The sequence below is a fragment of the Lissotriton vulgaris genome, chromosome 2_1, assembly GCF_964263255.1.
Source record: "Lissotriton vulgaris chromosome 2_1, aLisVul1.2, whole genome shotgun sequence".
Classification (NCBI taxonomy): domain Eukaryota; kingdom Metazoa; phylum Chordata; class Amphibia; order Caudata; family Salamandridae; genus Lissotriton; species Lissotriton vulgaris.
In genome coordinates this window covers 367,229,908-367,243,655 of record NC_141687.1, presented here as the reverse complement: position 1 = coordinate 367,243,655, position 13,748 = coordinate 367,229,908, and the positions used below count along the sequence as shown (strand labels likewise).

The 13,748-nt window shown below is 41.2% G+C and overlaps 1 protein-coding gene across 1 annotated transcript in view; it reads left to right on the top strand.

Annotated features, from left to right (window-relative positions):
- LOC147730364 (solute carrier family 13 member 2-like) overlaps positions 1–13,748 on the top strand; it is a 423,239-nt gene that overhangs the window by 384,178 nt on the left and 25,313 nt on the right. The window contains exon 11 of the mRNA XM_086955168.1: positions 1,526–1,663. Within this exon, the coding sequence (XP_086811294.1) occupies positions 1,526–1,663 (138 nt within the window). The remainder of the gene's footprint in view (positions 1–1,525; positions 1,664–13,748) is intronic.

Here is a 13,748-nt window from a genome sequence, read left to right as displayed (position 1 = left end):
CCTTTAATCTTATAATTTGGAAAACGTCAAAGAAAAGATATGCACAGTACATGAAAACCCTCTAATCGAAGATCTATGAATAATTTGAATTGTCATAAGATACATAGTAGAATATAAGACACCTCATAGTGTGGGTAGTTGAGAACCCTCAAAGTTTAGACAGATGATGATTTTGAGAATGTAAAACTCAGAGAGGTGTGTATAAGGTTTAAGTATCTTCAAGAACAAATGTTCATAGAATTTGGAATCCCTCAAAGCACAGTTGTTCACAGAGATTATATACCTTTAATGAATTCATAACAAACCAGCTTGACCAGCATTACTAGAGAAACCACATCACTTCTAACCTGAGGTTACTAGTATATACACAAAGCTATTTCAAACATGCTCTATTTTCTGTAGACATAAGATTGGAACTTACTGCCTTAGACTTGAGGTAAGGATCCACTTTCAGCGGTCACATTGCTCAGCTAAAGTCAGCACATCTCACTTTACCTTGAATGGGAACCAATGGATTCTTGTTAGTTACAAAACTTGGGCTATATTAACAAGAAAGGGCCATACATTATTGCCGCTTTTATTGGCAGGAAACTGCCGATAAAGTGGCAATAATGGGCTTGATAATATGCCCTTGTGAATTCCCATAGCAGCCCAGGTTAACACGAGAACCTGGGCTGTTATGGGAATTCCCAAGAGCATATTATGAAGCCCATTTTTGCCGCTTTATTGGCAGTTTCCTGCCGATAAAAGCGGCGATAATGTATCGCCTTTTCTTGATAATATGGCCCCTCCTTCGTCAGACATGATGTCTAGAGAGAAAGTTCCTAATAAAGTCTATTTTTGCATCTCCACCAGGTGTCTGGTTCCTCAGGTGATTGCATTTGGAATGTACAGAATATCATATGTAAAACACTTAGGCCCTCATTATAAGTGGCCCAGGGTTACCGGTAACCATAGCGCTGGGGAAAATCTGGCACATTATGAGTTAGGCCCTGAGAGTCCACTATGAAATGAGGAATTACTGCGGGTAATTCCAGATCCAAGTTTCTTGGTCATTCTTCATTGTGGGCTGGAATTTTACCAAGAGATTTTAGCTGCTTTTAGCAGCCAAAATATCCTGTTTGAAAGTTAAGCAATCTGTGGTGAATCCACTAATGTCATTATTCCGATGGGGTCAGTTACTGCCGTTACCAACCTCTATCAGTGACTACTCGTATTGAGGGATTTGGACTCAGGGATTCCCAAACATCACCCACAAGCTGTACCTGCTTTTTAGTTCTAGTTCGGATCTCTAGAAGTGGTGATAGTGGAAAATGCTATCATGCTGCAGGAAAGTGGGTGTTTAACATATGTCTACTCCGTTCCACAGTAAGGTAAGCCACTGGGGTGCACCTGGTTTTTCCATGGTCAGTGTTACAGTGGTTTATGCATTGATTTCTCCAAGATATCCAGTGATTATGTTTGTGACTTTGGTGGCTTCCTTGCACACATTTTTAGTTGTCTTTCTTCTTTCCATGCTGCCCAGGCTAAAGCCATCCAGATCCATCCGCTGTACATCATGTTGCCCTGCACCCTGTCAGCATCCCTGGCATTCATGCTGCCAGTGGCAACTCCACCTAACGCCATTGTCTTCGGCTATGGACAACTTAAAGTCGTTGATATGGTGAGTATATCAGTGTTCTCCTATACGAAAAACCTGCTATCAGGCATGCGTCCTCAATACGTGAGATGTTGCAGGCATATCAAAAGGAAAGCCAGATGCATTCTCTAAGCTCTATCATTTCTACTGTGAAAGGAACGTATGGAGAAAAGTATTGTCTTGTTTAGCATGAATCACTTCTAGTTTTGTTTGATACGAGTATAAAATAAAAGTATTCATAAAAAAAGAAAGACATGCACAGAAATAAATAAAACAAGCTGGTGAACAACCACAAGATATAAAAGATTGCTACTATCTTAAATAAATATATAAAAGCAAGGTAATGCACTAAACATTTTAAAACGTGCTTCTATCAGACACGAAGATACACATCTTACACATTTTCTACATTAGGAAATGAAAGCTTGCAAATATACTATATAAAGAGGCTAATGCTTACTGATATCCGAAACAAGAGTATTAAATCTTACAATTGGCCAATATGCCTATATTAAAGCTTGCTAATGTCATATACAGAAAGCATGTTAATATTTGACATGTAGCTGTAAAAACTTCCTAGTCATATATTTAAAGGTAGAAAAGCTTGCTAATATCTGGCAAATATATTTGAGACTTTGCTAACATCCAACATAAACATTACATAAACATGCTAAACCTACCAAGAGATATGAATCCTTGCTAATATCCAACAAGCTATACAAATTTAGTACTGTCCAACATATTGGGTCATGCACCCCCAGTTCTGTATTATAAGAATGCTTCAAATCACTGTGGAGTTTCAACACTATTCAGAGACAGAAGACAGCAGGCCATTTGCCATCAAATGGGGTGAAACTCCTAGGTGGAAAGTGATGTAATCATCACAAGGGCAACAAATTGAATGTTGAGAAAGTATTTTATTAGGTAGGTAAGGAGCAGCTTAAACAACCACCTTCTCCAGGTTCTTGCCGACTGTCAATCCCAACCGCCCGTCCATAGAACCCCAGAACAGAACACAGAAGTAAGAATGCATAAAAGAATATAAACACATTATGGAATGAATAATATTGAATACAACACCTGCCCCTTCAGAAAAAAAACTATATACTATATACATAACATTACAAACAAAACAATAATATCAAATCAAAATCTTACAAAATCTTTCATTTTGGCAGGTAAATTTCTAATACGACAACTTCTCCTAGGTTCAAATACTTGTTTGTCACCAACTTGACTACCTTCTGAAGGAACTCCACTCTGCTCTACAATTCCACTCTGCTCTACAACTGGAATTGGAATATGTTCAATATTATCATTGTTAGGAACATTTGAGGTGGGCTCAAAATTGTTAAAGTTGTCAAAAAATTCTGAAAATCTTCATCTTCAACATTCCTCAAGGATTTCAGAATCAGAGTTTTTTTCTCTACATGTCTAGATTTGTACATAGATACACGTCTAAAATTCCAAATGTTCCCATCTTTAACTCTGACAGCTTTACTAAATACCTCAATGACTTCTTTAGGATCGGACCATCTGGACCATCTCCATTTACTTGACCCTTTAAGTTTCACACGTACCAAATCAACAACCTGAATCTTCTGGTTTTGCAATTGATGCTAATACCCATATTTGCTCATTTTTTCTTGGTATTTTTTGACACGATCCCTAACTTGTGAAAAATCGAACACAGAATCATACAAATTATTACTTTTCAACCACCAAGGCATGAGTTTAGATCCAGGCTTCCTACCTCTTAGCATCTCAAAAGGGGAACATCCAGTTACTGAATTTGGAGATGTACGATAAGTAGGTAAAGTAGCTCGTAATGCTTCCTCCACTCAATATTACTCTTTAGACCTAACTGGATAGATTTTTTGATAACTCTATTAAAGCGCTCAACTTGACCGTTTTCCTGGGGGTTGTAATTAGAAACCCTTTTATGCACTATACCATATTTCTCAAAAAACAATTCCATTTCCTTGCTAGCGAATTGCGTACCATTATCAGAAATAAGTTCAGAAGGTAAATCTTGTGTAAATGTCAAAGTACAGGAATTTATATAGCGCAAATCACCAACCGGTCTCTAAGCGCTTGCTTAGGGAACCCGTCCTGCTTTTCCCCTGTGAGATAACCCCGGCAGGGTATCCACAAGGTGAAAGCCAGGCATCCCACCGCAAGGGGCCGTTGTGGAGATTAGGCAAGCTATTGCCCAGAGTCGCAGAGTGTGAACCCATGAATCGAGTAGGCACCGGAGAGAGAATTGTCGAGTCCATGGACATTTTAGGACTCATGACCCCGCCGAGCCGGGAATTGAACCCTGGTCCCGGGCTAACCTCTGCTTCCAGGTCTGCCTCCTCTAACCAGTGAGCCACACTTCTCCACTTCCTGTACATTTACATTTGCATGTGCAATAGTAATCAATTTCTCTCTAATACCATATGGAGGAACAATTGTATCACCTCTAGTAACAATATCCTGTAAGCACATAAGATCATCTTTAATTTTAAAAAACGAACTTAACTCTCCATTCAGTTTCCTCTCTTCAATACCAACCTTCACGTAAATATTCAACAACTTTACCCAAAACATCACCTTTAACCATAGCTTTCTTCCAATCCTCCTCGGAAATGACACCAGAAACTGCAGCTACTCCAAAGTTAACATCCTCCATAGTATAAGCTACATCTACACATTCTTCTACAACATTGTCAGACTCCGGAACATAGGGCAGTGGTAACCGAGACATACAATCCGCATGCACATTCAAACGGCCTGGAATGTATTCAACGCTACATAGAAACTCTTGCAATTTAGCCGCTAACCTTGCCAAACGTGCTGTTAATGTTCTACCACCTCCTGCAGCCAACATATTAATGAAAGGTTCTGTTCTCAACTGTAATTTAGTACCCCACAAGAATTGTCGAAAATTCTGTGCAGCCCAAGTGCAAACTAATAATTCCCTCTCAATAGTGGAATAACTGCATTCTGCACCACGTAATGATCTAGATGCATATGATACTATGTGCTCAACTCCATCACACTTTTGCATCAAAACTGCACGTAAACCCTTACCACTAGCATCTACCGCTACAATACATCCTTTCCCAACAGCAAATGGTTTAAAAAATGGTGCAGAACTGATTTCTTTCTTTAATGTTTCAAAAGCTAATTGTTGGTTTTTCCCCCACTTGAAGTTTGCATTTTTTTTCAACAACAATCTAAGATCAAATACTTTTGAAGCATAGTTTTGGACGAACTTACTATAAAATTCAGTTAAGCCCAGGAACAAATTCAAGTGCTCTTTGTTAGTTGGTTCATGTGACTCTGAAATGCTAGCAACATGATTGAACTTAAGTTTGATACCCTCACTAGATATTTCATGGCCAGGCATTCAAATTTTTCCTGTCTAAATTTGCATTTAGAATATTTGAGAGTTAGCCCTTTCTTCTGTATACTCTCTAAAACCCTTTTCAAATTCCTGTCATGTTCCTCACGATCTTTCCCAAAGATTAAAATGTCGTCCTGGAAGGCTATTGCCCCAGAACAATCCTCCAATACCTCCTAATAAGTCTTTGGAACACAGATGCAGCACTTGCCAAACCAAATGGCATCCTTAAAGGTTGGAACATACCCTCAGGTGTTATAAATGCGGTTAGACATTTGGAATCATCATGCAACATCACTTGGTGGTAGGCACTGGCCAGATCTAATGTGGAAAAAACACAGGCCCCAGCAAGTGTAGAAATGAGTTCATGTATATTAGGTAAAGGATGTCTGCAGTCCAAATTTCCTTATTAAGGCTGCGCAGGTCAACAAACAGTCGAAGATCCCCATTGCTTTTAAGTGAAAGAACCGCCGGAGAAACCCAAGGTGAGTACTCTATAGGCTCTATGACCTTACTTGTGACTAATCCTGTTAACATTTCTTTTAACTTGTTACGATAAGCTAGTGGTACATTACGTACTCTGTGTCTTACAGGAATTGCAGTATTCTTGAGTATGATTTTATGTTTAAAATCGACATACTTCCCAAGCTTCTAATCAAACACTCTAGGATACTCTTTTTTTATGCTAGACACAAATTCATCATTGCATCCAGACACATTGTACACGAAAGGAGAAGCATTAGGGTCAAGCTTCATCTCTATTTCTTTTTGATGAGACCAACCAAGTACTGATACACCTTTAGTTGCTACATACACTTTACCTCTAGTTCTTCTCCCTTGAAAATCCAAATCCGCCCATATAAAACCTTCTAAATCAATTGTGTGTCCTGAATAACCACCAGGTCTAATATCTGGGGGTAGTAATTCCCTGGTTCCCCACAAATTATCCTTACCAATTATGGAGTACCAGGCACAAGAGTCTACCATCATTTGTACTTCTTTCCCATCAATAGCTACAACACAAGATGGAAAACCTTTGCTATTGCCACTACATACACAAGAAATACAGTTAAATTCACTTAATTGTTCGGACATATTCTCCTCTTCAGAAGTAACGTAGTTTACCTTCTGAGAAGATCTACACATCTCCTCAAAATGTCCTATTCTTTTGCATTTTATGCATATTTTGTTCAATGTTGGACATCCTTTAAAATTTCCAATGTGATCAAAACTACCACACCTGTAGCAAATTATAAGGATACGTTTGCTACCAAATCTGTTATCTGTGACAGCAAATTCCTTCTTACCAAGTCTATTTGACTTCAAAATACTTCTTAAGAGGAACTGACGTTTTCTTTGAAAAAAACTGATCCTTAATAAGTGATACTTCAGAGGCAGAATCTTGAATTTTGACAGAAATGCTTTGAGATTGACCTCTGATCCCACTGACGAACTTCTCTGATTGTTCAATACCCTTAGCAATGTTAACCACTGTACTTAAAGAAGATTCTGTACCCAACCACAATCTCTCTTGTATTTTCTTGCTTTTAGTTTTCATCATAATCTGGTCTCTCAGTACTTGTTCATAGCTAATGGTATCAAAAGCACACGAGCCAGCTAAAGCACGTAATGCAGACACATAGTTTTCAATGGATTTGTCTTCTTTTTGAGCTCGTGAATAAAATTGGAAGCTCTTCATCACTGTATTTATTTTCTTACCAAATCTCGTGCTTAATTGTTTAACAGCGATATCAAACACATTTGTTTCTTCAGATCCTTCAATTGGAGGTACATTTCCAAATTCTTTTAATCCTTGTCCGCCTAAACAATGTCGCAAAAGATCAAGTTTCCTTTTAGTGGAACAACCATCTTCTTCTAGTACTTCCACATATGCTAAAAACATAGGGTACCATAACTCCCATTCCATTTTAGGTTCGCCAGCAACAGGTAAGAAGTGTGGTGGTGCTACAATATTGGACATTTTAAAATCCTATAATAACTTTGAATAAATTCACAATAATAATAATTACTCTAAACCATTAAATATTATAATCTGTAGTCATCACTTTAAACTTGAGGCATGAAACACAGAGTGGCACTAAAAAAAAAAAATGTGCGGATAAATGATGTAGTCCACTTAAAAATAAACAATAGAAGAAAGTGAATTACTTTAACCTAAAATTGCCAATGTCTTTATGACACAAATGTAATTTAACTGCTTAAGTAGAAAGTGTGCGAATCACTGTAGTCCGCATAACATGAATTGCACAATAAATAAATATATTCCCTCATGAAATAGTAGACCTGTATATGCTTGTCAGAGTAGAAAGTGTGCGAATCACTGTAGTCCGCAAGAAGATGAATTACGCTGTTTACCATGCACTCGTAACCTTGGAGACTGTCTCAATACTTTTTAAATTGACTTAAGATGGACGGCGTATGTGCGTATGACGTTAAATTCCCATCAGGCATCGTGGCATCCACACCGCTTTGCGAAAAGCAACCTCCGTGGTGTTTATGCAGAAATGACTGGTTACATAATAGTAGTCAAATAGAATCCGAATCAAACGGAACTTGAGTGTGGCCGTTGAAAATGCAGGTAACCAAGTACTTTCATATGTAAACAACTTGTGGTAACATTGCGATAAATAAAAATACTGTAAAACCAAATCAGCCTCCGAAAAAAATGAAAGGAATCAATTCTGCCGTAGGTGCATTCCACACACAAGATACACTAAATTGGTGCTGCAGATTCAATCCGATTACATCTTTCCCAAAATTATGTCCAGGCGGCAAAATAGGTAATTCAGTCAAACTTTCACACGCTTTCAGCAGCTGGTGCGATCAAAAGCACATCTGAAACCATCCACCGCTGGTGCATTCACGCACAACCATGTAAAAATAAACTTTTACCTTGAATGTAGTAACAAGGTGAACGCTGTTCTTTGATCCCATTCGTCGTCAGAATTGTGATGTAATCATCACAAGGGCAACAAAATGAATGTCGAGAAAGTATTTTATTAGGTAGGTAAGGAACAGCTTAAACAACCACCTTCTCCAGGTTCTTGCCCACCGTCAATCCCAACCCCCCATCCATAGAACCCCAGAACAGGACACAGAAGTAAGAATGCATAAAAGAATATGAACATATTCTGGAGTGAATAATAATGAATACAACAGAAAGCTACAACAATAATGTATCCGGTTAGGAGTATGTTAATCAAGCAGACGTATATCAAATCAAATTCCATGTAATTGAAACATGGTTTGATGTAGTATAAAAGGATGCTACCCCCATCTGAACGCCAAAAACAGAAATCTGCCTGCCATAATGTCGCTACTAGATACGATAAGTTAATACTAGCAACAAGTAACCATAATTTCTATGTTATGTTATGTTACTATGTATAAGCGCTCGTTTGCCTAAGCTTTTAGTGCTATCAAAAAGAACACACAGTAAAGAAAAACAAAAAGTGTTAGAAGTAACTATTTAATGTGAAAGCTTAGAAATGACGTATTAAATGAAAGAGGTGATGGAATAGACCGTGAGTAGCAGAGACATCTGTTTGTTCTGCTGTTGCCGCCACAGAAAATGCTCTGTCGCCGAAAATAAGGGCGCTGGTTTCAGAGGTGACCAGTAAGACAAAAGGAACTTTCAGGCTTTGAACTGGGAGGTGGTGCCATATATTGCCCAGTGCGCACTAGCTAGAGCCATAAACAGGACCCTCTTCTTTATGGGTAACCAATAGAGGTAGTCAAGAACAGGGGCAATAAATAGTCGCTCCGCGAGAGATGCCTGAAATACGCAGAGCAGCCACTTTCAGTACCTGGTGGAGACATTGTATGAGGTTGTCATGAAGATTAAGAGAGCAGGTACTACCTTAGTCTAGTAGAGACTGAACTCAGGCCAATGCTGCCGGAGTATTATGGTGGCTGGCGTTGATATAGGGTAGAGCTGTCAGAAACAAGTGCTGGTCACATCAGATGTTCTATGTAAAGACCTGCGTCTAAGCAAATGTGATGTCAAAATGAGCCTCTAATAAGAAAATATTGTGGGGCGTTACAGACCTGTAACACTTTGCCATTGATTATAGAGATAAAAGACTTGCTTATGTCTGACATTAAGATATGAAAGCATGCTCCTATCCTAGACATATACACACATGCATGCTATTATCAGAAATAAAAATATGAAACCTAGCAAATATCCAGCATAAAGACTCAAAAACATGCTAATACCTGAGACAAACATCTAAAAACTGGCTATTATCCTACCTATAAACGCTGGCTAATATCCCACCTAAACCTATCCAAAACATCCAAAATCCAACGTGATGATCTATACGCTTGCTTATAGCTGAAATAAATAAAAGTGTGTTAATATATTGCATAAACACATAAAGATTTGCTAATATTCACCTCAAACATTTACAACCGTCTAATATTTATTATGAATATATAAAAGCCTTATACTGTGCTTTTATTTGTGTCACCTAGATTACAACATTCAAGGGAGATTCTTCCCAAAAAACTGTCTGGCTGACAGCCTCCCCTTTCCAAAGGTGTTCATTAAAAAATATGAATCTGATAAACACCCAGAGAGCTCGGATATCTCGGTTCCCTGGTATATAGTAGTGGTTGGCAGTTCCCAGTCCGGTGCAAAGCTTCTCAGACTATAGTATCAGTCCTTCTACTATATGCTAGGAGCGGCAGAGCCATGAGAAATGTGCACAGCAGAAGGTCAGCATGAAAGCTCAGATTACCTATGGTAATCATAATCTACTCTTTAATTACTAGTGATCTTCATTACTCTGATTAGACTATCTCATCCCAGTGCTTAATATATGAGGTGTGTATATCTCTAGCAGGGCAACACAAGACCCGGCTAAACTCAAACAGCCCCCAGAAAAGTAGTACAACATCATCAGAGAAATATGGTTAGGAGGAATGCAGGCCTCACACATGATGAGTCCACATTACCAGAGGGTGGGAGTCAAGCAGCAGAAGTAGTCCAAAAGAGGTAGAGAGGCTTAACCCTCTCCCCACTAACAGGGAGACTCCAGCTAGGGCAACAAAAGCATATCATAAGCAGATCAACCCAACCCTCGAGTAGAAAGGTAGGGCCCAGAAGACCCCAGCCAAGGGAAATGGACACAGAACAGTCAGCAACACAGAACTAATATAAGGCTAACAAAACATGAGATGGCCAACAAAAGGCTCAAAAGGTAGACCTGGGACCCCAGGCTACAGCAAGTAGAATCCCAGTCACCACAAACATTGGCCTAGAGTCTAAGGAAGCATATAAAGATCTGAAAAAACACCACAAAGGAGAAAAACAACCAGCCCATAGCAGTACGCAAGGCCACCGGAAGTGTGGCAAACAGCACCACCAGAAGCAAAAAGCCTTTGTATGACCTACATCCTGCAATAAAGCTTTGGATGTAATAGGAGGATCCCAAACAATTACTCACGGCACGATGAGTCAGTCCACTAAATGGAAAACAAGATAGGGATACAGCACACACATCAGAAGACTCAAACACTGCACAAAGATACCAAGTTCAGCCCACACCTTAGCCAAACTCCCAGCAAGGTAATTTTCGGAGCCCCACACTGGTCAGGCAAGTCCCAGAACCAAGAACAATGGGGAACTAATCAAAGGCAGGCCAGATATTGGAACCGTTGCCTCCAGCAGGGTACACATAACCATAATGCAGTTAAACAGATCAAACATCCCACAAGCTCCCAACCCCAGCAGCAAGCACAGGGGAAGCTCACTCTGGAAAAAAGAGGGCACTCATACACCACTCTGCAAAGGGACCCTTACACCCAACCAACAGTATAGCAGATACCATGGGCAAGAAGAGACAGAGTAGAAGGCAAAGAGGAGGAAAGTGCCAGCACCCATTCCAACACATCCATGGCCCAGAGAGGAGGCAAAACCAAGGACGCTATCCATACATGCAAAATGGTGCACATAAAGGGAGAAGGATCTTAGTCAAAGGGTTAGAAAAGCTCCAATGGCGGGGACACCCTTCAAGGAACCTTAATCGTAGGACAGCCAGATCCAGACAGCCACAGGTTCAAGATAGAGCCCAAGAACAAATGCACATGCCCCAAACCCTGCAGGGAGTAAAGGGTGAGCGTAGGGTCAACTAGAACACCATAGACAAGTTGGCAAAGGAGCCACAACCAGGCCAGGGAGTAAAATAATACCCCACAACAAGTGGTCAACCCGGCAGCACCCAGATTAGGCAAGACCAAGCCCAACAGGGGACAGGGGTTGCTTCATGCCAAACTCCCATCAATTAAAAGGAAGCAAACAGATCTGCCAATCATAGCCAGACATAGAGCATCAACCTCCACAAGTCCCAAACTCAGGAGAGAGATCAAGGTGAAAGACTTTAAGATTCGCTCCTGGAACCAGGAAGAACACCCTGACCACATAGCTAACAGCCCAGGGACACCCCCACCCAATCATCTGTTAAGACTGCAGAGCTCAGTAAGAGGACCCAGACCCAGCCAAACCCAAAGGAACACCCCCAACGGCCACAAATAATCCAAGCTTGTCATACCAGAAATTCAACAGAGGCGACCGCTTTGCACAGATGCACTTGCACTTCTAGAAACAGAAACCAGAGAGGGTGTGAGGGCAAGAATGATGCAAAAAGCTGTCGACAAAAACACCCAAAGGCCCAAATGGAGACAGATTAAACAGGAGAGACACCTATTACCGAGTCCTCCAAAGCCCAAGGCCAGAACTTTTCAGAAGAAACTGTGCAAGTCAGCAAGCATGGGGACCAGATGGTGTAACCCATCGATCAATCACCATTAAATTATATGAAGACCTACAACCCTAAACATCTCCGCTCCAAGCCAAAAGAAAGAACATTCTGACACTACCAAACAAAGGAGTTTGCAATTAGCCAGGCAGAATTGCCCAACACCAGCATTAAGTTCAGCACATAGCAAAAGAGTGAAGCTCATGACAGAACAACAGAACCAATTCAAAAAGCAGCTGTTGCCACGTTCTTAGATTTACCCAGAGACCTGCTCAATGCAACCCGACGAACCGGGAGAAGGCAAAAAGGGTAGGATCCCGAGATCCAATCAGGCAACAGGTGGTCCCAAGACAAAGAGACAAGGTGCAAATCCCAATACCTCAAAGCCCAGTAGGGAACAAATGGAAAAGTTGAAGAGCTGCTTGCATCAAGGAAAGAACAAGAGGCATACTCGGTCATCGTCAAAAGGACGTAGCCTGAGCTACCACCCTAATGCACAGCTGAGAGAGGACACTAAGGGGAGGACCCATGCTCAATCACCTCCAGTGGAGGGGGAAAGCAGCACTAACAGTACGGGGCAGGTGCAAAAGGGTCCAACAGAAGGAGCCCCAAACCCATACAAGCACAAAGGAAAGCCCTAAAAGAAATAGTCTACCAACAGGGAGAGCTATAACATACAGGAGTAAAGGGGCTCCCAACCCAAATTAGAGTTACACCAAATTGAGAGGGCTCCAGGGCATCCATGAAAACAGTCCCTCCTTGTCCTAACTGGCAAGGATGCACCAGAATAGAGATCAAATTAAAGCATCACACCATGTCTAGCAGGGAGCCCTATAAGGTGAGGATGCACCAGAAAAGAGAGCAAGTTGAAGCATCCCTCCAAGTATAGCTGGGAACCATAGAAGCCTGACTCCGGGTTATGCTCAGCCTTACCTGCACCCCTATACAAAAAAGGAGGGTACTGCTTCCTCCATGAAAACTGCAGCTCAAGGAAGTTATAAGAAGGGTCTTTCATTGGTCTTTTATTAATTGCACAGGATATCAAAACCAGACAGTCCTAGAGTGCACCCAGATTCTAGTCAACTGCCTAGGATGTTGCCAGAGACATTCCATTAAGATTACATATGACATGGTTAACATTTCTGGTCCAGATGAATATGTGAGCATTAAAAGTAGGACACAGCAGGGGGAAGGCAGGCCACCACTTCGATAGCATCTAAATCTAGATGTACCTCAATCTCAACCAGAAACAGGAGGCCTCATGCAGTAGGTAGACCGACCGCCTGCCAAGTGCTGCTGAATATCACCGAAGATAGCCACTAGTCACCAGGCCCCCCGAAGATCAAACACACTCCCATTCCTCACATGCCAACAACTAGAAGGAACAATAAGGCAGCAGGCAACCTAGTACCTCACTAAAAGAGGCATAAACTTCGAAGATCAGCACAGAAACAAGATGGGGGTAAAGGACAGACCTCCTTGGCCAAGAAAAATGGGGCTCACAAACCAGCAACCATGTAAGACTAACAGCCCAAGCAATCCTCCAAACCACACGAATGCAGGGTGCGCATGAAGGGGCAGCCAAAAGTGGGAAACAGAGCCTGACTACATGAAAAACCCACAAAGCGTAATAAAAAAGAATGACTAGGGCTCAACAGATATGGGACCAGGGCATAAACGAAACAAGAACTCGAAGGAACAGGAACAAACTGGTGAGCAGGGCTGGCTTTAGGGCTGTGCGACTGGTGCGGCAGCACTGGGCACTGACCTGTGGAGGGGGGGCTGAACTCGAGGGTTGGGGGGGGACACTGTGTGTTGCAATAACTTATTATTGTAAAAATTAGGGGCACTTTGGCCCTGTGGTAGTGAGAGAATCCAAGGAGGCGGTCATGGGGTCAGGGAGCGCCAATAATGATTGTCACACCGGCAACGGGCTTCA